At 38.9% G+C, this 24,183-nt stretch overlaps 3 protein-coding genes across 9 annotated transcripts in view; 2 read left to right on the forward strand and 1 right to left on the reverse strand.

The window, feature by feature from the left end:
* Positions 1-18,996, reverse strand: part of aasdh (aminoadipate-semialdehyde dehydrogenase) — a 32,952-nt gene extending 13,956 nt beyond the window's left edge. For 3 of the 6 annotated variants that reach the window (XM_016479993.1, XM_016479990.1, XM_016479991.1), the window contains exons 1-14: positions 18,653-18,996; positions 18,410-18,530; positions 18,076-18,338; positions 17,690-17,882; positions 16,699-16,940; positions 16,287-16,393; positions 15,607-15,779; positions 15,197-15,512; positions 14,512-14,630; positions 13,291-14,155; positions 12,931-13,094; positions 12,317-12,442; positions 11,980-12,111; positions 11,566-11,643 (exon numbers count right to left, since the gene is read on the reverse strand). In XM_016479993.1, coding sequence (XP_016335479.1) covers positions 11,566-11,643; positions 11,980-12,111; positions 12,317-12,442; positions 12,931-13,094; positions 13,291-14,155; positions 14,512-14,630; positions 15,197-15,512; positions 15,607-15,779; positions 16,287-16,393; positions 16,699-16,940; positions 17,690-17,882; positions 18,076-18,338; positions 18,410-18,530; positions 18,653-18,885 — 3,132 coding nt within the window. In that variant the 5' untranslated portion in view covers positions 18,886-18,996. Of the gene's footprint in view, positions 1-11,105; positions 11,644-11,979; positions 12,112-12,316; positions 12,443-12,930; positions 13,095-13,290; positions 14,156-14,511; positions 14,631-15,196; positions 15,513-15,606; positions 15,780-16,286; positions 16,394-16,698; positions 16,941-17,689; positions 17,883-18,075; positions 18,339-18,409; positions 18,531-18,652 lie in introns of those variants that run through there. The other 3 variants (XM_016479992.1, XM_016479989.1, XM_016479994.1) reach the window with 3 other exon arrangements.
* Positions 681-11,034, forward strand: cracd (capping protein inhibiting regulator of actin dynamics). Its single transcript, XM_016479995.1, has 9 exons — positions 681-863; positions 2,808-2,976; positions 3,135-3,264; positions 3,527-3,688; positions 4,042-4,248; positions 4,548-6,789; positions 7,331-7,521; positions 7,824-7,983; positions 9,231-11,034. The coding sequence occupies exons 1-9, from the start codon at positions 857-859 to the stop codon at positions 9,389-9,391; spliced, it is 3,429 nt and encodes a 1,142-aa protein (XP_016335481.1). The 5' UTR covers positions 681-856; the 3' UTR covers positions 9,392-11,034.
* Positions 18,997-19,477: 481 nt separating the features above from the next.
* LOC107683988 (uncharacterized) lies at positions 19,478-24,143 on the forward strand. 2 transcript variants are annotated; one of them, XM_016480095.1, is made up of 10 exons: positions 19,478-19,675; positions 19,834-19,900; positions 20,043-20,095; positions 20,909-20,945; positions 21,052-21,077; positions 21,157-21,232; positions 21,421-22,976; positions 23,131-23,164; positions 23,278-23,329; positions 23,846-24,143. In XM_016480095.1, exons 1-10 carry the CDS (start codon positions 19,592-19,594, stop codon positions 23,883-23,885), a joined length of 2,025 nt encoding a protein of 674 aa, XP_016335581.1. In that variant the 5' UTR covers positions 19,478-19,591; the 3' UTR covers positions 23,886-24,143. The 2 variants fall into 2 exon arrangements, with proteins under 2 accessions (XP_016335581.1, XP_016335582.1); XM_016480096.1 differs by having other exon boundaries at positions 20,915-20,945.
* The last annotated feature ends 40 nt before the right edge of the window (positions 24,144-24,183 follow it).

Raw genomic sequence — 24,183 nt, forward strand, 5'->3', positions numbered from 1 at the left:
AAATATGACTTAATCACGTGTTGTTGTTGTCCAGGGTTTACACACCTTTTCGAGTGAACCTTGTGCCCTCAAACTTTATAACCTCATCTAACTTATTAACATAAATATATCTCATGTGTGACTTATTTCATGCTTCCTCAGTACAGCTGAAGTTTGGCATGCTTTAGTTTGAGCTTGTTTCTTTATGTTGTTACAGATGTAGACCCGTGTGTTAGGCAATCAAGTGCACTGTTGACAAAAGGAACAGGGCCAATTATGTTGTTGTGATAAATATATCAATTAATCATGTACTAATACTGAAATTTGGAGTGTGAGGGAAACAGTCAGGTTCAGGTGGGAGAGAAAAACAAGTTACTGGCTTTGCTGCGCTAGTGAGAAACATTGTACGACAAGAGTGCGAGGAGCAAGGTTGAGTATTCTTATGTTGTCAAGTGGGACAGATGTGTGTTTTAGCTTTTGTGAAGAAGTGAGGGGAACAGTCAGGTCCGAGTTAATTTATTTAGCACTACTGACACTCATAGGAGCAGGTAGGCTGTGTTTGAGTGTATAGTGGTTGTAGTATGGAGGAGTACAAGGGAGACACACTGAGGGCTGTTTCTCTGGCTGAGTGGTGTCCACTCACATCATATGCCTCAGTGATTGAGGATGCCTGCAGCACTGCATTGTGGGCCAGAGAAATGGAGTAGTAGCGGCTGGGAACAGACTGTGACTTGGACGTGGCTTTGAGAGGGAAATGACGAGACAAAATATGAGAAATCATAAAATCATCCAGTCATATGCGCTCGTAAAGCAGTAAACTCTGGAACAGTAATAACTTCAGGAACTCGCATCAGAACAACAACAGAAGCGGTGACTGATGCCAGGTACCAAATGTCTTAATTTCTTTGTTACTGTGTTTTGAGCAGCAACACTTACTTAATGTGTAACTCCACACTACTTTCCACTTTTAGCCTGTAACAGATCTACGCTGATCTCTTGCTGTTAGAATTTATCTACTCTGTGGTGTAGAGTGGCCCTGTCACCCCAGCCATTTCACTTGGAGCTCCTACAACACAGAGAATCAGACACACAGTCTTGAGCCTTCATACACACAAACATCTATAAAAACAGAAAATACAGTCTGGAGATGTTTTGCTCTTGGCTGGCGGCGTGCTTATGGTGTACTTATAATACCTTCAGAAGGACCAAAAAGGAACCTGCAGGCTTTGATAGAAAATATTCACACATACGCATATTATAATGTTACAGAAGATAACATTATAAGTAGCACAACTGTTTTCACCATTAATAAGAAGAATTGTTCCTTAAGAACCAAATTAGGATATTAGAATGATTTCTGAATAATCATGTGAAAATTCAGCTTTGTCATCAGAATAAATTGTATTTTAGATAAACAGAAAATAGTTATTTTAAATTGCAATAATGTATCACAATATTGCTGTTTTTAATGAATCTTTGATTAAATAACCACAGTCTTGGTGAGACTTCTTTCAAAAACATTTAAAAAATCTTACAGGCCACAAACTATTGGTCAGTAGTGTATATAGCTAATATTTTATTTGACATGTTTTATATGTAAATTTTATTCGTAAATATGTGTTTTTGAGCTACTCTTATCTCCGTAGATTTTATGATTCCTAATAACTTTCTAGTCTCAGGAAGTGGAGCCTCTCCACAGCACTCTTTACAAACCAAAGGTCCCTTGCCTTATCATTGGTTTAATGCCGTTACATGGGAACCACATGATTCAGTCATGCCAGAGACACTTTGCAACTGCAGATTTCCACTTTAATTGGTAGGTTGAGAATTATTCTATAAATGTTTTCTTTACGATTGTTTTGTGTTATTTTTTACAGATTAGGAATTAGTTGTTTAAAAGTTGGTGTTTGATTGTTGGTCATGAAGCTCAGATTATATCCATTGTGTGCATGTTATCAGAAGTAACCGATGGGAAAGAAAGTAGCTTATTTAGCATTAAGTAAAACCTTCAACCCAGTAGAGGTTAAATTATGTGTATACCACCTTTCACAATACATATCAATCCAAGCATTTTTAAAAAACCTCCAGATTTTAGAGTAGATTTAGAGGAACCTACAACATCCCCCCCGTGATACTGCCCTTGAAAAATCTGCACAATATACAAGATGCTCAGTTGTTTATTCATGTAGACTGAAGTATTATTTGAGTCGTCTATTTGGGTACTTTAAAACGTTTTGTGGTTGCTGCATCTATTGTGTCTCATCCATGATTGCTCAGGTGGATTACAGGGCTCACACTGATTTAAAAATGTGTGAGAGGAGTAAGTTTATGTACAGTATGTAGCTTGAACAACCAGATGCATTTAAATTTGTTCAAGTCATATCTTGTAAGCATCTGAGTGGCTGGATTGCTATCTTCTTTTCATAATTGTAAATACATGGTGTAAATACCCCCAAAGTGTTTTCAGTAAAGCATGTAAAACTCCTCTCTTCTCAAAACAGTGTAACAACTCTATATTACTGACAACAGCTTTATATAAAATTGCTTCTTTAGCAGATGGCTTCTAATTTTTGGCTTTTTCTTTTTTCTGTGATGCTTTTTCAAGATCATATGGCTTTATAGGACCTCGACATTACCGGATGTTTAAACAGGACATCTGGTCACCATAATTATAAAAGCCTGTCTTAGGACAAGGTCTTACCTCCAGTATAACCTGATTCCATAGCCTCTGATCTATATCTGGTCCTCCATTTCACGGACATCAAATAAATGCTACTTACTGACTATTTATCACCTTTCTTTGCCCCTACCGACCCCATTTTTACCAGAGCGGCGACGGCAGGGCAAATTCCAGCCATTCCGGCGTCTATTTGGGAAGAAGAAAAGGAGGGTAGCAGAACGTGGGTTTGAGGGATCTGAACTTAAACCTAGCCATTCCACTGATGATGTTTGCAATGGGGTGGTCTCAGTTAAGGAGGAAAATGATGAGTGTCTAAGGTAAAACTTTATAATCATTTTAGCTCGGTCTGCCTTTTGTAATGTATTCAAAATATATTGCTTTTATTGTAGATGCTGAGTTTATTTGTTGAATTGCGTACTGAAAACATTAATAGAAATGTTTTAATTAAACAGTGTGTTAACGTCTACGTTCACAGGGAGTTAAACACCCTAGGGTCCAGAGCTTTTTCACACGAGAGTGTATTTATCCCAGAGGACTCAGAGAAGACATATCCAGGACAGACAATGTCCCAGGAGAACGTTTCAGACAAAGTTAGGAACATTCAGGTGAGACTTTCCACACAAACTGTATAATTAAAAATGTTCATATGCACACAATTAAGTCTTGCACCAAACTTCACTATCACAATTTTCATATAAGCATTGCACCAAATTTATACAATTTATTTTAGACTGTTTTATGTTAGTATTTTTGGGACTTAATGTTGGCTAATTCCTTCCTTTTCTCTAATTTGACTAACAAGGCAGCAAAACAAACTAACAAACAGAAAAAAAAGATTTTTTTTACTCTCTATGCTTTTGTTGACAGAGGCAAATTGGACATAATATCAAATTTGGTCAGAGACCTCCTTCACTTAGAAAGAGTGAGGGAGATGAAGGTAGCTCCGATGAAGAAGAGGTACCACGAAGTCCACTGAAGGTTCTTGCTCAGGTGGAGAATGAGCCACCAGAGACCGAAGCCAAGGAAAAAGTAAGTTAATCTCCAAATTATTATCCACTACTTACATAAATGCTGTGTCAGTCAAAGTTTGACAATTTATATGGACTGTTAAAAATAACTGCTCTGTTTTAGAGAGTAATGTTATAAGACAGATTACCTCACTTGCAAAAATGTACATTTATGCATTTGGCAGGCACTTTTATTGAAAGCAACTTTTAGTGCATTCAAGATATACATTTTGTCAGTAACCTTGTTGCTAATGGCGTACTCTAGATAAGCTGTAGGAAAGTGTCAGACTGTGAAAACACTGATTCCCCATAAATATAACATGCTTCCTGCTCTGCATAGTCACAGACTTGTTTGTGTTATTGCTTTACAATCAGGCTGTCAGCCATGACACGGTCCAGCATAGAACTCCAGTCAAATCCCCACGCACCAAGCGCCCACCTCCCCCTGGCACAATTGAGTCCATCAGTCTCGATGCTGTACCTCAGTCTGTCCCACGCTTGGACAACACTGCTGCCAAACATAAACTGTCTGTCAAACCGAAGAACCAGAGGGTGTCACGCAAACACCGAAGATTCACACAGGTAAAGAGAATGGTGTTCATTAAAATGTGAACAGTGTCTATTGGGATAGTTTTTATGTATGAAGATGTGTTAGAGTTCACAGAAAAATTTAAATTCAGTCATCAATTTACTCATCCTCGTGATGTTCCAAACCTGTATGATTTGTGAAACACAAAAGTCAATATTTCGATTAATGTTTGTCAATACAATGTCAGTGGGGTCTAAAACAACACTGGATTAAAATTAAATAATTCAGTGAACTATCCCTTTGATGAATACAACTCAAAGGCAATAACTTCTGTAAATTTAACCTATTTCAGGAGTTTCACGAAGAGGATCTCTCTGAAATGCAAGAGGAATCTGAAACACAAAAAGACGAAGAAGTCTTTGATTTGTCAAGAGAGGACTATACCATTATCCATAGAAGCAAAGAGGATTATGAACCCACTGAGAAATCGATGAGGCGACGATTTCACGAGGAGGAGCTAGAACGCCTTGAGCTTCAGAGAAGGGAACAAGAGGAAGAGAGAAAGATGGAAGAACAAGGGAGGAGAATCGAGGAGCAGAGGCTAGAAGAAGAAAAGCGGCGCAGACAGGAAGAGGAAAGGCTGCATAAGGAGGAAGAGGAGAGGAAGCAACGAGAGGAAGAGGCGAGGAAAGAAAGGGAAGAGGAGGAAAGAAGAAGAGCAGAGGAGGAGAGAAGGCAGCAGGAACTTGAGGCGGAGCGTCTTCGTCTGGAAGAGGAAAGAAAAAGGGAGCTGGAGGAGAGAAGGAGAAAAGAGGAGGAAGAGGCAGAACAACGTAGGATTCAAGAGTTAGAGGAGAAACGGCAGAGAGAGGAAGAGCAACGCCTCCATGAGGAGGAAAGGAGCCAACAAGAGGAGGCTGAGAAGAAAAGACTAGAGGAGGAGGAGGAAAGAAAGAGGCAACAGCAAGAGGAGAAAGCTGGGGCTACTGACTCAGAATGGAAAAGAAAAGCAGAGGAACTGAGATGGAGAGAGATGGAGGAGAGACAGAGACCCTTTACTTTCAAGGTCTCCTCAGGCGAGAAGCAGATACTATTCCAGAAGGTCAACCTCACTCCTGTTACTCCATCAACTGGCCAACAGGGTGAAACAACAGCTGAAACCAGGGAGGGAGCCAAAGCTTCTTCACCAGGATGCACAGATTCACCAACTCTGTCTTCATCTCTTTATATCCCACATACTGCAATTCTTGTGACAGGAGCCCAACTTTGTGGAACCGCAGTCAATCTCGATCAGATCAAGGACACGGCCTGCAAGTCCCTTCTTGGCCTTTCGGAAGGCAAAAAGGCCATGGACACTCCTCCAACCAAGAGCAAGACTTCTCCAGATCGTAAATCTGAAAAAAACAAATCCTTATACGAGTCTTCCTTATCTGCAGACCAATCCAATGCTGCTGTCCTGGCAGAATGGGCAAGTATCCGATCCAAAATTTTTAAAGGTGCTGAGGACGGAAAATATCCAGAATACCCAGATCAGAGTCGCAGGCCAATAAGTGAGGATCTAAATACAGTGCCATTCTCTCACACCAACCTCAGGAAAACCATGTCAGCCAGTGCTAAGTTTTCAATCACACCAGCTAGAAAGAAATTTGCTGATTCCAAAAGCAACTCAGAGAGTTTTGGTCAGGAAGACAAAGAAGGTGTGAAAATAGAATCACCATCTACGGAAACTCCCTCTGTCCAAAAATCAGAGTTGCCCTCTTTAGGTATCAAGATCCAGAACAGAGGAAGCAAAGTTGTCCACATTGCAGATAGTGCTGAAGAATGCATGTTTGCCAAAGACCTCCCCTCCTTCCTTGTTCCCAGTCCGCCACATGGATCTCCCAAGTCACAGAGGTCCGAGACTGGATCCCCAAGTCAGGAAGAATCAGAAGACTTGGATGCAAAGGATGAAGGGGATCAGAAAGATCAGAGTGGTGAGTGGCCCTCACCTTTTGGAATCAAGTTGAGAAGAACCAACTACTCTCTTCGCTTTCACAATGAACAATCTGCAGAGAAGAGGAAAAAAAGGTACAGTGCAGGAGACAGTTTTGAAGGTGTCCCAATGCCTCTCACCTCCATTGACCAAGATTCTGATACTTCTACACTCTCTGAAAAGTCTAGCCCTGTTTCTCCGCAACAAGAGATTACCGGATTTCGAACCGCTGCAGCACCCAGTAAAGAATCTCGAAGTAAGTTGAGCAGAAATACTCTCCCTTTGGCACGCACCGAAGGTGACAACTTTGTCCCCAAGCCTCCACCTTACCAAAAACCAGCTACCTCCCCCAAACCATCTGAAGGTGCCACACCTCCACCCTCTCCTCTCCCGAAACCTGGCAGAAGGACTTCGGGGGACATGATTTTACAAAGGACAGGGCAAGCAGAACAGGTAGATACTGAGCAGAGCAGTGATCATAAGGAAGAAGTTGCAGCATCTCTACCATACCAAAAAAATGGACAAGGAGAGGAGGAGCTTAAAGAAAAGAAGTCATTTTTTCCATCCATCAGCATCCCATGGAGAGAAAAAACAGATCGCAGGACAGAACTCATTAAAAAAGGTTGGAAACACTCAAGCGCTGTAGAGCTATAATTGTATCTTCACAATTATTATAATGCTTGCGAAGCATCAATTTATTTATATTCCTTAAACTTCTACCACGTTCAAGGTTCAGAAAGGTAGTAAGGACATTGTAAAAATAGTCCATGTGACATCAGTGGTTCAACCATAATTTTATGAAGCTACAAGAATACTTTTTGTGTGCAGTGAAAACAAAAATAACTTTATTCAACAATTCTTCTCTTCTGTGTCTGTTGACGTGCATTTGTGAGAGTACCATGACCCATGCATGTGGTGCTGCTGACGCAGGAAATCGTTTAATAAAATATAATATAATAGTTATTTTTGTTTTTTAATTTGTTTGAATTTTTTTTTTTTTTTAATTTGTGTTCCGAAGTTGAACGAAGGTCTTTTCATTTTTGGGTGAACTATCCCTTTAATGCTATTCTTGTAGACAGTACAACAGAGGAGTAGAAGACTCTAAAATGTTTTCTAGTCTTGCTTGTCAATTTGACACCTTCTGCATTTCTTCTCCTTCACAGAAAAACCCTCTCTGCAGGCCAGGCACTCTCTGGACAGCTCACGGACACAGGAGAAAGAGACAGGACCACTTTGGATCACTCTGGCACTGCAAAAACAGAAAGGCTTCAGAGAACAGCAGCAAAACCGAGAGGATAAGAGGAGCCAGAGAGAAGCTAAGCTGGCTGAGAAACAGGCTAAGGACAGAGATAGCGTATGTATACATTATCAATATAACCACACAATCTATTATCATTAACAAGCTACACTGTTGGTACTATATGTAAAATTGTAATAACAGTGAGTTTTAACCAGCTGCAATGCAATATAATGCAACAAGCAATAGCAGCTTTCCCTTTTACATAAATTTTACCAGCCACGACAAGTAACATTTTGTTGATCACTTGTTTTCTACTTCTGTGGTGCTGTGCTGGGTAACCTCGTTCTTTAGGAAATCTTGTTTGTCCAAAATCTTGCTCCATATAACTACAATATGGTTTTATTTGTCTCTGAAAGGCTGGAATGGTCAGTCCCACAGAGGATAAGGGCAGTAGAAGTTCCAGCCCTCACAAACCTCAAACAACAGATGAGAATAAGAGACCAGACACATTCCTGGCCCGTTTTGAACGACGCGACAACTTGAAGAAAGCCAATACCTTGCCCAGCTCAGTCACAGGTAAAAAAAAAATAAAAGAATGTATTTGATTAAAGGATTAACTCACTTCCAGAAATATTTTTCCTGATAATTTACTCACCCCCATGGCATCCAAGATGTTCATGTCTTTCTTTCTTCAGTTAAAAAGAAATTGACATTTTTGAGGAAAACATTCCAGGATTTTTCTCCATATAGTTGACTTAAATGGCGGCCAATGGGTTGAAGGTCCAAATTGCAGTTTCAATGCAGCATTAAAAGGCTCTACACGATCCCAACCAAGGAATATGGGTCTTATCAAGAGGAACGATCGGTCATTTTCTAAAAAAAATAAAATTTATACACTTTTTAATCACAAATGCTCATCTTGCACTAGCTCGACCTCAAGCATTATGTAATCACATTGGAAAGTTCACACGTAACGTAGGCAGAAGTACCGACCAAGTGTTTACAAAGCGAACATGCAAAGAGTCAAACGCCCTTTACAAAAAAAGGTAAAACAATGATGTCGGACGATTTTGAAGTTAGAGGAGAAAATGAGATGGATTTTTTTGCACTATGCTACCTTTTTGAACCAAAGTTCACGGACGAAGAACTAACCACACATGACCTTTCCAACGTAATTACGTAATGCGCGAAGTCTCGCATGCACATTGCAGAGCTAGTGCAAAACGAGCATTTGTGGGTAAAAAGTATATACATTTTTATTTTCTTTAAGAAAATGACCGATCGTTTCTCTAGATAAGACCCTTATTCCTCGGCTGGGATCATGTAGAGCCCTTTAAAACTGCACTGAAACTGCAATTTGTTCCTTCAACCCGTTGGCATGCAATTTGAAACTGCAATTCGGACCTTCAACCCATTGGCCACCATTTAAGTCCACTATATGGAGAAAAATCCTAGAATGTTTTCCTCAAAAACGTTAATTTCTTTTTGACTGAAGAAAGAAAGACATGAACATCTTGGATGACAAGGGGGTGAGTCAACCATCAGGAAATTTTTATTCTGGAAGTGAACTAATCCTTTAAATTTCCCTTTAGTAGCTTTATACTAGGGTTGTTTTTGGTAACTTTGTGTCTTATGCTCAGTTGTTATTTAGGCTTTGTTATTTCTTTCATATACATTCCCCTAGCTGAAATGCAACTGACATCAGAGTGGGATTTAGACATGGTTCCCATCATAATGTGGTGCTTTTAAAACTGAGACATCTAACCACTACAAAAGCGTAAAAGAGCCATCTCTCAGTCTTTATAGTGATTTTCTTTCGACAGTTGAAATTACAGACTCTACACCATCTCCCCCAGCAACAAAAGATGTGACAAAGCGCTTCCCTCCTGGTGACACTACCCAGGTTTCTACCGAGCCTGCGTGGCTTGCCCTAGCAAAGCGTAAGGCCAAAGCCTGGAGTGACTGCCCACAGATCATCAAGTGATCCATTGCTGCTGACCAGTGAAAAAGCGAATAAGTCATCTCCTTCATCCACATCACTTAGCCTTCACAGCACCCCAGCTCACCTCTTGCTCTGAACAAAGTCTATAATTTACTTTCTTTCTAGCATTTCAGAATATTTGGTATTTTAGTGATAAAATATTCACTATATTCAATATATATCAGATTCACTAAGGATAAACAATTACATCAACCCACCCGTCCGGTTTCAATATACTGAATTATTGCAACAACATGCATCAAAAGTATATTTACTCATTTGTGTCACAGCCAATTAAACAAGCCCTATAATCTTCAGAGAAGTTGCAGCCCTTCATATCCTTGAAGTCGCCAGTGGTTAACAGCGTAACATACACAATGCATGTCGAACTGTTGATTCTAGATATTACTAAAACAATATGAGTGGTTCACATTAAGTACAAATCTAACATTTCAAGTAAAACAAGAAGGTATGTTATTGCTTTGGTGATAAATCTGGGAAGCAATTCAAGGGCTAATAATAACACAGCTGATGAAACCTTCACAAATTCCACTCCTCGCTCCCACAAGCATGTAAATCAAAGAAATGGCTTTGTAATTTTTATTTTTTTCCATGTATACACTCAAATGAGTTGACACTCATAGACCTTGCCGATGGACAGACGTTGTCACTTTTTGATTTCTTAACTTATTATATTTGATATCTTGGCAAAGTAAAAAGATCTTCACTGTGTCCGTGACAACTGTGAGTACTTTCATTTTAACTATTGCTAAAACTCATCATGATAATGACACGTCAGCACTGTTTACTCATGTAATTAACTAACAATTTTTCCTTCAAGTTTCCATGACATCATAGTATATACTGTATGCACTTGAGCCGTGCTGTCAATTGATGAAAAATCTACTTCTTGCAGTGTCTACACCCGCCTGTTTCTGTAGAATTGGTTGCCTGGGATCCGTCTACTTGCTGTAACATAAACAATGCTATCCTGGCGTAGCGTGTGCTAGCATCTTTTACCGCTAATTAGCAAAACCTGCATCACGGCTAAGTGATGGGAGATCAGTGTTTCAAATGCAACGTCCCAGGGTGGAGGGGAGTAAGAACAAGAGGTCTAGCCAATGGAAATATCCTTTACAAAAAAGGAAGCATTTCTAGTGAGAGAATGAATGGACTATTAACGGGCATCACCTCTACGTCCTTGAAAAAGGCAGCTAACCCCAGATCGCTCCAGGGGGGATTGTCCTTGTAGGTGAAGTTGCTCTGGATAAAAAGGGTCTGCTAAATGATGGTTATTAAACGGAAGCCTTGATCTCTCAGCAGAGCCACTGACTCCACTATCTAATGTAATGTTGTATGTATGTAATGTATGTAAGGTATGTATGTATGTATAGAAGTGAAATGAAGCGGACTGTATTCCTTTGGAGATCTCCTGAACTGCAGTCGCGCCACTTTGTTTTTACATTGGTCGTGTGCAATAGTGTAGCGTAAACAGTGTTGTATGTGATATAAAACAAAAAGTTTGTTGATAATTGCACTTTTTTTTGTTCCACTTTAGAAAAACCCATTACAGAAAAAGTGACGCAAATGTTATGAAATATGTAGAGAAAATTAAAGGAAGCTGTTTGAACTCGGTGGACTGAAATTCCTGTTTGTGCACAAAAACAAACATGAACACATGAATGCTAAAATCTAAATGAACATAAATGCTAAAATATAATACATACTGAATATATCCATGTATTTCTTTAATAGGCGCTTCTGGAAGTCACCCATAAAAATATATTTATCCAGTTGCATATTGTGATTAATCACTGTTTGGCCAGTTCTAGACAGTAAACATAATCATTGCGACATCCCACCACTATCTTATGCCCCCATACGACAGGAGAGGAAAAAAGCTCGCCTGGCAAAGACAAGGTGGCCTTCAGTGTGCCGGTTTCTCCATCTAAAATCCACACCTTTCCATCAGTGGAGCACACAGCCACTAGTGTTCTCAAACCCCATGGATCACCATCAAACACAAAGGGAGATGAGAACACCTTGCCTGTGGTCTGGAACTGCCACAGTAATGATCCGTTATCACCATTTACACAGTATAAATGACCGTCATGTGACCCACATGTGACTGTGTGATTGGATAATGTTAATGTGCTTCTGCTGGGTGTTGTAGAAACCTGCTGATTAGTCCAAAATGTCAAAGAGGAAATGCATGGCGATGAGAAGATTGGTCCTTTAGTGGAGAATTCCCATAACTGCAAAATAATGGAACAAAAATCAAACTTTGGTGCACAAAATGCAATCAAATAACTCAAAATCAATGGAGGCATTCTCATAATCATCTGTAATTAAACTGTAATATTACTGGATTACATCTGAAGAGTAAAGGAATATTGCCATAAGCCTCTTTTTAATTCGCTAAAAATAAGGTTTGAAAAATGAGTGCAATATACATAGGAAAAAAAAGCGTTGTTGTTTATTGCTCTACCTGTGAAGACCACAATTATGAAAAATAAGAATTAAAATCGTGATTAAAGTCATGTATATTTAATTTATCATCTCTTAGAGCAACTTTTCCTTTTTCCTCTCACCGTATCTCCAGTATGGCTTATTCCAATAATTTGTCCATTTACTGAACCAATGAAGACAGTGGAATCAGAGCAGCGAGGGGATGAGAAAAACGGGACACTGCTGGAATATGTCCACAAGAGTTTTCCACTGTCCTGGACAGACAATTAATGGAGAATGACAAGATAAATGTTAGCCTTTAAACATGACCTCTGATCCTACAGTATATGCTCCATTCTTAAGACCTTTCATATCAGAGAAGTTGGCTTATAAGCTTTGAAACTTAAACACTCAATACTAATATTTAATGTTTTTTAAATATATCTTTTTCACTCTTATGAAGATAGACCATTTACTTACTGGATCAAGACAGTGTAGATTCCCTCCCAGAGTACTACAGTATAACTGTCTAGGAGACGAGTGGATGCAAGGGGATGAAAATACTGCACCTCCACCACAATAGTGCTGCCATATACACGTCTTAGCCTGGGAGAAATAGAGACAAATCTGTGAAATGTCAAGGGAATATGCAAGAACATATTTACAAAAAACAGAATACAACTAATTTAATTAGATGTAAACATTTAGATGTAACAACATTGTTAGTGTTAACTAAAACAAACTATTACAAATATTTTTGTTTAATGAAATAAAGTTGAAATGAAATGAAATATAAATATCATACTCAAACTTAAAACTTGTATGAAAATTAGACTAATTGAAATAAAAGTTACTAAACTAAAACTGAAATGAAAAGCTTAACAGAAATATATATTTTTTAATTAATAAAAACAAAAAGGCACATAAAAATTACTTAAAACTCAAATTAAAATGAAAACTGAAAATATACAAATAAAAGCTACATAAAAAATGTGAATAAACACTATAGTAGTATATTAATAATAGTAAAACAAAACTGATTAGCACTACAGAAATATAATTAAACAAAACTGAGTATTTCTCTTGTATATTACCAGTGGGTCTAATGCATAAACAAAGCCATCATAGGACCCTGTGAACATCAGCCCAGTTTTAGGGTCTACAGTAGGGGAACTTTTCACCACATCCCCAGTCTCATACGTCCACACAGTGTCCCCACAGGAAACATCCAGGAAATATATCTGTCTGTCATAGCAGCCTGAGAAAAAGGGTCAAACTCAGGTTATAAATGTGGATGACAAATAAATTGATGAATAAATTGAATCCTGAAATCCTTTAGGTTCTGCTTTTAGTCAAACCCCCCCATAATTCAAGCTAAATCAGTAACAACCTTATTACAACCACGTTAGTTCCCTTAATTAAATTAAGCATTCCTTTTAAAATCAAGTACAAACCAACTGCTACAAGGCTTCCACATTTGGAAATGGCAGCTGAAGACTCCAGTCGATCTCCGAGGATACGCTCCCAGATGACCTCTCCATTGGACAGGTCAAGAGCCTGCAGTCTGTGCGAGTGAGAGCCAATGAACACGGTGGTCCTGTCAGGACCCACCAGCAGCACTGGAGAGGCGTCCACACACCTGCCTGTGTCTGAGCTCCAGAGGACCCGCAGGCCCAGCAGCAGGACATTGGAACGGTCTTCCCCTGAACCTTCACCTGGGCTCTTACTGACAGGTAATGTCTCAGTAACTTCTTGAGGAACATGGGGTTCTGTGATATTTTTAATAGCAGGATTTTCCTGAGCTATATTATGAAGTTCGTGTGAGGGATTAGATATTAAACTGTCTTCAGAAGTACTTGTCACCGTAAGCTTGCTCCTGTTTGTTCCTAGTGCATCTGAGATGTTTTTCTCTTGCATTTTCCAAAAACAACCCCAATCAATAACCTCACCAGCTCGTCTCACAACTACAAATCCCATAGTCCTTCTCACTGAGGGAACTACAAAACCCACTGTGCTTTCTGTAGCATTCACTGTGCTCATTTCCTTCTGTTGTCTTTTGGGTGAAACTAAAGAGCCTGAATCATCCAGCATTCTCTTCTTTGATGGCTGGATTGCATTGTTATGCATTTCTGTCATGACGTGGCTAACCACATCTGAGAAAGAGCCATCTAATATGACCTCCAGCAGGCCCACAGAGGTTGTCCCCATGGCAACAGTGATCTCATCACAGAGACGCAGGGCCTGAAGGGAGTCTCCTCCACTTAACATGAAGTGTGCATTTTCCTCAACCACCACATCATTTGGCAGGCCAAGACATTCCTAATATACACAGACAAACACACAATGGCAGTTTCACTCAGCAGGCAATGGGAAAGATATTATTTAAGATATACCTCCATGTGTCCAACAATAAGAATGGTAACACTTAAGTATAGGGACCAATTCTCACTATTTATTAATTCTTACAAAGCACATATTCTGCATTATCATATTCTACATCCCTAATCTAACCCAATACCTGAACTTCACAACTACCTTACTAAGCAGTAATTAGGAGTTTATTGAGGCAAAAGTCGTAGCTAATAGTTAATTAGTAGCAAGAATTGGACCTTAAAATAAAGTGTGACCATTAGGACTAGTACATTTTGTGCAAAAAGAGTAAATCCTATTTATACCTTCCATAGGGTCTGTAACTTCATTCTCACAGATTCAATGTCTTTCCATACAGTTTGTGTATTTATATCTTGTTTTTGAGTGTCACACATCCTCATCAATTCGTCAATGGCTATTTTACCTAAAAATACATGCAACAGGAATATAAAAATGACTGAAATCTATGACCACAATGAAAACACATTCATAGAAATGCAAAAGCTTAATGAAACAAAAGGAAAATGTCTAATGATAATAATATTTTAGTACATAGTCTATTTTTATTTAGCCTTTTATGTTTTATTGCTTAAAAAGGACACTTGCAATCATATTATACTTGTGAATGAAATGTATATAAAAACATTCATATATAAATTTGTATTTTGTATATAACAATGTATAAATAAAAACAGGATAAATGCATAAATGGTTAGTAGCATAAAAGGTTCATTTAAATTTAAATTATTATATAAATTAATTATATTTTGATTGGTTGACATGAATTAAAATGATTAGCGGTACTTCAAAGGACAATAACTATAACAATGGCGATAAAGACATGGTTTTAAAAATCACTCTAAATTGATAAGAATAGCAGAGTTCACACCACAGCTATAACAGCAATCCCTAATATAATTATCGTTACAGTTATCTTTACAGTTTCCGTTCTAAGTATGGACAGGCCTTCAGAGGATGGTGCTCACTTGCCATGAGAGGTGAGTGGAAGAGCAGGGATGAAGAATATCATGTCTGGGATGCTGTGACTGGCCAAAAGCTGTGATAACCTCTGGCGAATCTCTCCTTCAATAACTCTGAGTGAGGGGGAGGTGGAGTTTCTTGAGACGTTGACAGTGGTGAGGTCTTCAGAGGACTGTGTAGAATGTTGGAAAGGTTTTTGATGAGGAAATTCAGAGGATGAAAGGGTTCCTGGTTGACCCGATGTGAGCACTATAAATGCCAGTAGCCTGTCACCCTCACTCAGGCTCACTGCACACGCCTCCACCTGAGGCAAACTCTCAATGATCTGAGCACATAAGATCATATATGCACCTTTAAATACTCTTAGATTTTATTATAAACACATGCCAAAGTTGTTGCATAACACATTTATCACCTACCTGCTGCAAGGCATCTAGGTGTACCCTCTGACCAAAGCGTTTGATGAGCCGATCCTTCCTGCCCAGGAAATACAAATGGGAATCACGCACCTGCACCCAGTCACCTGTAGCACGCATTGTTCCCTCGACTACAGTTTCTTCATCATCAAGCAGACACACCCTCTCTTGACCACCTAAATAAAAGGACAAAAATTCACTGTACAAACACAAAAACTAGCAAAACAACAACCGAATGTCAAAGTAAGTACACTAACATTCACAAGTTTGGGGTCAGTGGGATTTTTAAAAATAAATTATTACTTTTATAGACCAAGGATGCAATAAAATGACAATAAAGACGTTTATAATGCTACAAACAAAATGCATTTAAATAAAATCATGTTCTTTTGAACTTTCTACTCATCATAGAATCCAGAAACAAATTTATCACAAAAATATGAAGCAGCACAACTGTTTTCAACATTGATGATAATAAGAAACGTTTCTTAAGCAGCAAATCAGCTTATTAGAATGATTTCTGAAGGTTCATGTGACACTGAAGACTGGAGTAATAATGCTGAAAACTCAGCTTTAACATCACGGGAATCAATTATATTTTAAAATATATTAAAATTGAAAACAGTTATTAAAAGCTGTAAAATATATTTCATGATTTTACTGTTTTGACAGTTGTACCATACCAATGAACAGCTGTCCTTCTCCTTCAGTGACGAGACGTCCTGTCTCATCTCTCACCTCCATTACGGTATCCAACATCGGCTCTCCAAGGGGCACAAATTGATCAGTTCTTTAAAATAATACATATGATACATAAACAAACAATGCATTACAAGAAATGGGTCAATAATAATACTAATTTAGCATGATTTTTTATGTCAATTCAAAATAAAGCAGTGGACTTTGAGAAAACATTCTCTATAGACTGTTAATATGACTGTTTTTGTAGCTGATGCATCTTTACTAGAGTGTTATTTTAGTATTATTTACATACTATTCGAGTTTTTAATAAATATTTTGAATTAGCTTTTATATTTTCAGTTTTATTATTTTATGATGTGCTTGTCATTTTATTAGTTTCTGTATGTCACTCACATGCCCTCCAAGCACAGGTGTTTGTCTGGGACTTTGTAACAGCTTGCCCAGCAAGAAACTTCTGTGGTACCGTAAAGATTACAGATGTGTGTGCCATTGCCTTCCTGTCTCCAGCTCTTGAGAAGACCTGGAGATGGACATGGCTCCCCTCCAAAAGCCAATAACCTCAGGGGTGAATAAGCACTAAGCACCTCCTCCTGAAGGATACGCCTTCCAAAGCGCCTCACAAGAGTGGGAGTGGCCTGGAAAATAATTAAAAGTCAATTATAATATTTTAGTATAGAACAGTACTATATGTTGTGTATGTCATCTCGCACTTTACTGACACCTAGTGGTGTGGAGGAAGCATGGCATAAACGGTTTCAGCTATAAATGCTAATGTCAGAAAAATGCTATTCATGGTCAGCCATGATTAACCACACTGCCCACTGTCCAATGATGACACATGGACTATTTTAACAATGTCCTTACTACGTTTCTGGGCCTTGAATGTGGTAGTTCCCTTGCTGTCTAATGCATGGTCAGAAAGCTCTCGGATTTCATCAAAAACATCTTAATTTGTGCTCCGAAGATTAACGAAGGTCTTACGAGTTTAAAACATCATAAGGGTGAGTAATTAATGACAGAATTTTCATTATTGGGTGAACTATCCCTTTAAGGACTGGAGTGTGAAATGAAATTCTGAGTGATGCAAAACATGTTACAGTAAAATATTGAAAACAAATTGTTGGTGCATGTAGATAAATGAACAAATGCCAAAGAACACACTCATTATCTCTGTAATCTGCATAATGCAGAAATTTCAGCTCACTACACCCACTACCAATGTTGATTACAGCACCATCATCATCTCCTCACAGCGTGTACACATTCATGACAAAGATAAATAGACAGATGAAGTGATTTGATTTTTAAAATCTCTAATTATAGGCTGTCACAAAAAGGAGTCTGTCCCACGACTGATGGTTTGGTGAGGAATAAAGTTACTTGCCTGTAAGACTGTCGTTTTGTTTCGTTTAAACAGCACATTTGCAAGTCTGCGTGGCATCTTTTTAACAGCTGAGGGGACAATTAGGAGACACGCTCCCGAGGACAGGGCCAAAAACACCTCCACCACAGAGGGGTCAAAAGTTAATGGAGAGGACAGTAATACAACATCTTCTGCAGTCATCTTAAAGACAGATCTGTTGATAAAATATTTTTTTTTTAATTATTTCTTTATTTTTATGAATTCTATCCTCCAATTTCAACACAATATTTTTGCTATAGCTGTCAGGTAAATAAGTGAACGCATTAAGACCACATTGTCATACATTCACGTAAAAATAAATTACATAATAAATGCACATTTGAACTAAAAGTTTAATGTGTTCTTACCTTAAATGTGTAATATTAGGCACAATACACCTGTGTGGGACCTTCACTATTTTTGGAAGCCCTGTTGTTCCGGATGTGTGCAAAACATAAGCCAAAGGCTCCCTCTGTTGGATGTCTTTGGTCATAACAGAGCTGGAACGCTGATCGGACATTTGAATGTTTGCGTCCTGTTCACTTTGTATTTTTATCAAAGTGAGCCTATGTGAAGACAATGTTGCACATATTTCCAGGGATAGCAGGTTGGAAAATGCACTCTGGAATTGCTGTTGGTTATGAAACAACAATATTAGTAATAATATATAATGACTAGTATAATATAATATAATATACCTACATTAAGCAGTTCGTTTTGTAATAAACAGTAGTTCAGCCTGCACTTGTTTATCATTCTCAGGTTGCACAAAGGTGGTGATGCAGGATCAAGAGGTACATATGCAGCAGGAAACTGCAGAATACTGTTCAGAGAAGAAAACATTTTAATGATATGCACTAAACTACAAGACATTTGTTTAGTGTAATAATTAGATGCTAGAATAACCCGGTAGTCATGCAACACACACTGCATAACTAATCGTACCCAACAATCCAGGCAGGAAGGAGGACATCTGCACGACAGAATAACCCTATGGTACCATCATGTTTCTGGACAGAGATGCGCAAGTGTCCAGTTAATTCATTTGCGAGGGAAATAACTTCATCGTATGTCAAACAGACGCGCGCTGCAATGCTGCTGTCGAACGCGACAGCTGTTTTATTACCATGAGCACGCGCTGCATCGTGCACCAATTCATGAAGCAATTTTGCTGTCATATCTGAGCGAAAATTATATTAAATCATAATCTGAGAAATTGCAACGTAAATTTTCTATCTATTCCCATCCGTTTAGGAGCGCCTGTTTTGCAAACTAGCCATAACCAATTACGAACGAATTTGAGTCGAATGCTTTTTGAACCGGTTCACAAAGGTTTGAACGACTCGTTCACGAATCAGACTGAATCGCGTCATTTGTTCTGTCCGAGCGGTTCTCATTAATGTAAACATCGATTTTTTTTTTCAGACAACAGATGTACATTTTTTGTATTGTTTGATGTAAAAGCAAAGTACATTTAAGTTCCAAATTACTTTATGTGCTGAATCATGGCTGCAACAAGTATCTAGGGCACATGATATTACAATATACAACTTTTTTTAATAAAACGTAATCGCAAAACAGAAATAAACAGTCATTTGTGCCTATAAAATTGCAGAGAACCACATGGACAAAGAATCTCTTTTGTGCCTGCTTTTTGAACGAACTGTTCAAAAGAACCGATTCGTGGAAATGACTCGTACACCCCATTTGACAAATTCGCGCTTTAAGATGACGTTTCGTGGTGCTTGAAAGAACGTCCAATCACAGTTCGATTTTTTTACTCGCGGAAAAATTTGAAAGTCCAGGCGAGCCGCTGGCTAAATGCAAAATCTCAATTTATGTTGGTCAGATAAATTGGTTTGCAATCGATTTTGTTAATGCAACATGTCTGCAAAACCTTTATATGCAGATCAATTCAAGAGAAATGACGATGTGTTCAGAAACACGATGGAAGCTATTTTTCAGAAGGTACGCAACGTTAGAGTTACAGCAAACGTACGAACGTTTTAGATGAAGTCCATGTATTGGTGCATGTCTTACCGAATGTTATGTTTCTAAAAAAAAACTAGCGAATCCATGTAGTAACGTGTAGCTTTAACAGAGCATGTTTATTGCGTCCTTTATAGTATTCTAGTCTGAATGATCCTGGGATAGATGTCTGTCTGAAAACAATGACCTGCAGGACTGGTAGAGGTAAGCCAAAATATAGAAATTAAAAACTGACATCTAAGCATTTCTACTCGCTGCTGTGGGTTAGGTTAAAAAAATAAATGTTGTGTTGTTTTCACCTATACATTCAGATTTGTTTCTGAGTTTGTGTATTATGTGACTACAGGTCCTGTGCCCATTGACAGTGCAGAGGGAGAACGTGAGTTGGAAACATTAAAGGTGAGAGACATTGTTGTAAATATAACCTAGAAAACGCATATCTAGAAGAATGTTTTCTGAAATATTTAGATTTTGTTTATTTAAAGGGGTCATATGATGTTGCTAAAAAGAACATTATTTTGTGTATTTGGTGTAATGAAACGTGTTTATACGGTTTAAAGTAAAAAAAAAAAACATTATTTTCCACATACTGTACATTATTGTTTCTCCTCTATGCCCCGCCTTTCTGAAACACGTCGATTTTCACAAAGCTCATTGTTGTGAAAAGCGAGGTGTGCTCTGATTGGCCAGCTATCCAGTGTGTTGTGATTGGCCGAATACCTCAGGTGTGTGACGGAAATGTTACGCCCCTACCATACTGTGGTACGCCCATACGCCCCAACCACATGTGACGACCCCGGGCTGGACTCCGCTTCGTCCACGGTGAAAGCCGATCCGGCGATCCACAGCGCGAAGTTGATGTATTTCCTCAGCGAGCAGCACGGATCAGTTCCAGGCATGACGAAGCAGATATCGTCCTCTTTTGGAAGGCCAAACAAAGTAGTTTCGCTTTCACAACGAAACACACAGCGCCTTCACGACATGGCGGCAGCGGCAACAACAATACTACAGCGAGAATAAATGGACATAATAAATTCCTGCTGTAAATAAGATGTTGGTGTTCTTCAGTAGTATGTAATAATGAAAGTATGAGTAATACACAAGTTTACATTAGCTTTGACCTAAAATGTGAGCGTTTTTTTGTTAGCCCATATGTGTGTAAGTTTGCACAATGGTTGTACTGGGATATTACATTTATTTTCTTATATGCAGAGTCAGACTCGAGTTAAATCAGACTATTCAATGAGGGGTAAGGAACATAATTTTGTTATTTTGGGTAATTGATATCAGTTGTTTTGAGTATAATACCATGTCCACATTTCTCATGCTTAATCTTTTTGTCTTGTATTTTATAGAGTTTGAGGACCAGGAGAATGATCAGGTAGTAAAAAGAAAATAATAGATTGTAAAAAAGAACAAAAATATATATTTTTTAACTTCTATTTTGTTTTTCCCACCAGTTTCAGATGGATGTGTCAGGGGTCACTGAGGATGATCTTAATAGCTCAGGTCAAAAGGAAAACAGGGAAAATCTGTGTAAGCAATATTTATATAAATGTAAAACAAAGTAACCCTGCACTTTAGCACAAAATAAACATTTCAGTTAGTATTTCTGTGTTGTTTACAGTAAAATATTTATGAACTACACACTGTATGCTCTTATGTTCATTTATGAGCTGACATTCGTTTTGGAGCCAAGTCATGTCTCAATGATAATCTTCTAGGGCACGGAGGTGAATCATTCCCACTCTCTATGATTCTGAATAACACATCTCCTGAATCTCTGTGGGGTGAGCTATCTCCACCTGAAGAAGAGGATGAAGAACTGGAGAAAACACTGAGCAGCCATGGCAGTACCCTCCTGGATGTCTATCCCAGCATGCTCAACCAGATCGGCGAAGCGTACCGGCGACAGCACATGACTGATTCGGCGAGGGCCGTGGTGCAGAAGTACCGCCGCAAACATTGGCAAACCGGCCCGACGCATCGCAACACATCCTTTAAGAACAGACACAACTGCACTCTCAACAAAACAACAGAGATCTCATTTTCCAGTCAAAGTCCAGTTCGAAGAAACATTAGCAGCTCTTTCAAGAGCAGCGACAAACTTCAACATTTGCTGAAGAACAAACCAAGGTCTTCGCCACTCAAAAATTCACCCTGCGAGGCCAGTGCCTGTTTTTACTCACCCAGGAGGAACAGCACAGACGTGACCAGTGTGAAGGATGAGTGTCCATGGACTGATTTGCATTTAACCAGTAAACCTGCTCGTGTGATTGATTTGTCCACGCCTCCACATTCAGGTTCCCCCTCATTTAGTGACCAATCTCCAGATCTGGACCAAACCTATGATGTTGGACCAACATCCCATGCTGTTCCAGCCTCATCGGTCCTTAGTTCTCCACGACAAAGCAAAGCCGATCTGTCTCTAATTGACCAGAGAGGAATATCAGTCACCTCCCGACCTTCCTCATTGGACAAAGACTGTTTCAGGGACCGCATACATTCTCTTGTCCCCTCCCCACAGCGCGGTCTCATTGGTGTTTTGTCTCCTAGTCGGAAAAGTAGCTTCAGACCTAGTGTGCTGAACATAGAAAGGCAATTAAATGCAACAGCAAGTCCAAAGCGAAGGTCTCCTGTCCACCATCTATCCCATTCTGAGGTCCTCAGATCTCCTTATGGTGTCAAACAGGTGCCGTTGTCATCACCCTGGCGGTCTGTTTATGTCCACCCTGACCAAAGCTTATCGAAGGTGGAGAAACCATTGCGTTTTACTCCATCCAACCGTCAACGCTCTCTTTCTGGCCCGCAGTCCACTTACTCATTCAGCGAACCGCAGATTGATGCCGAGTTCAGAAAGCTGTATCACCACTTCATCTGTCGTGGCACATCATCACCGTGTCCTTCCTCCCAGTGTCACCTGTGTGAGAGACACATGAAGGAGACATCCCGAAGCCCCAGCTTTTCCTCCTCCAGCATGTCTGCTCTCGCTCTGACACCCCTGAGGGCTAAGCTCAAGAAACGCCGCCGTCAACCTGAAGTGGAAGAGTCACTCCGATTCAAACGCTTCCGAGAGAGTCGTTCTCCACTTAAACATCTACAGTTGAGAGACCAATATATGAGCCCTGGCATATCAGAACCTACTGAAGACAAACACACCTGGGATAGAGCCGTCCTGCTGCAGTGCCCCAGTCCACGGTTCCTCAGGGGCACCGGAAACCTCAGGAGAATCAGGGAGGCTAAATTAAGCATGCAAATGAACCCACGTGCTTTGTCTTGGGTAAGAGCATTATTGATTTCAAATTTCCATTTAAGTTTTTGATCTAATATTTATTTCGTTTTAAAGGTATTTCAGTTAACAAAAATGATTTTTAATAGTTTAACAAAAACTTTATTTATGCAGTAAAACAATGGTTTCTCCACTTGCTTTGCAGAGAGATGCCCCAAGCGGAGTCCATCTAGTGGAGGGTTTGTAGTCACATTTTAATTTCTTAAAAATACTTGCTCTGCATCATCATGGCCTCTGTGTCTTGCTTACAGATATTACAAAATGTTAACTTACCAATATTTTATTTCAACAGCTGTGTCACCCATGAGACTGTTTAATCAGGGTACCTCTCCACTCTCTCCTAGGTAATTTGAGCACAAAATGCTATCAGTTAAGTTCTTACAGAACTAGTTCATATGACTTTTTCTAGGGATGTACCACCAATATAAAAATTCTGTCTAATTAAGTTGAGATTAAAATGTTATTTACACCTATTTTGTGTAAATAAAACTAAATTTAACCAAAATGTATAACTTTAAAAGCTATAAATAGTGAATTTGGGCATTACAACATATGTACAATAAAAAAAAGACATCTAACAGTGTTATCAAATTATTGTTTTAAAGGAACTTTTAGAGTAAAAATGGGCAAAATAAGCATACGTAAGCTTAAGTACATCGTAGACCCATTGAAACCAATGGCGCTACGATCAACTTAGGCTTACGATGCTTTTGGGAAACAGCCCTGGCCAATAACCAACATGGTAATATGTTGTGCATTCCTAAATTTTCTTAGTTTTTCCTGAAATATGGAGGTTTTTGTGCTTTATTTGAGAATGATCAGATATTCTCTGAGTCTCTAACTGAGTCTGTTTTCTTCAGTGTCTCCAGGAGGCGACTGCAGTACAGTTTTCTGCAATGATGAGCTTTCCTGTACACATCCCACAGCCTGCCTGTTAACCCTTGTGGGATAAACAATATATGTTGTGACTATATAAAGTTTACCCAAGTGAAAAAACATGGGATGACATCAATGTGTAGACACCTAGCTTAAAAATTAGTCCTGTTTTCTTTTTTGAAATATATATGTACCTGTAAATGCAGCTGTTTGTTACATTGTTTTTGTGTAAATATATTTCCATCACTTTCTCGTGTTTTAATATGATCAATTTTAATAGAACCCAGTGTTATTTTTAAACAAGTGTCTAAGTACATGTGCA

Source organism: Sinocyclocheilus anshuiensis, unplaced genomic scaffold, assembly GCF_001515605.1.
Source record: "Sinocyclocheilus anshuiensis isolate Anshui unplaced genomic scaffold, SAMN03320099.WGS_v1.1 scaffold637, whole genome shotgun sequence".
NCBI lineage: Eukaryota > Metazoa > Chordata > Actinopteri > Cypriniformes > Cyprinidae > Sinocyclocheilus > Sinocyclocheilus anshuiensis.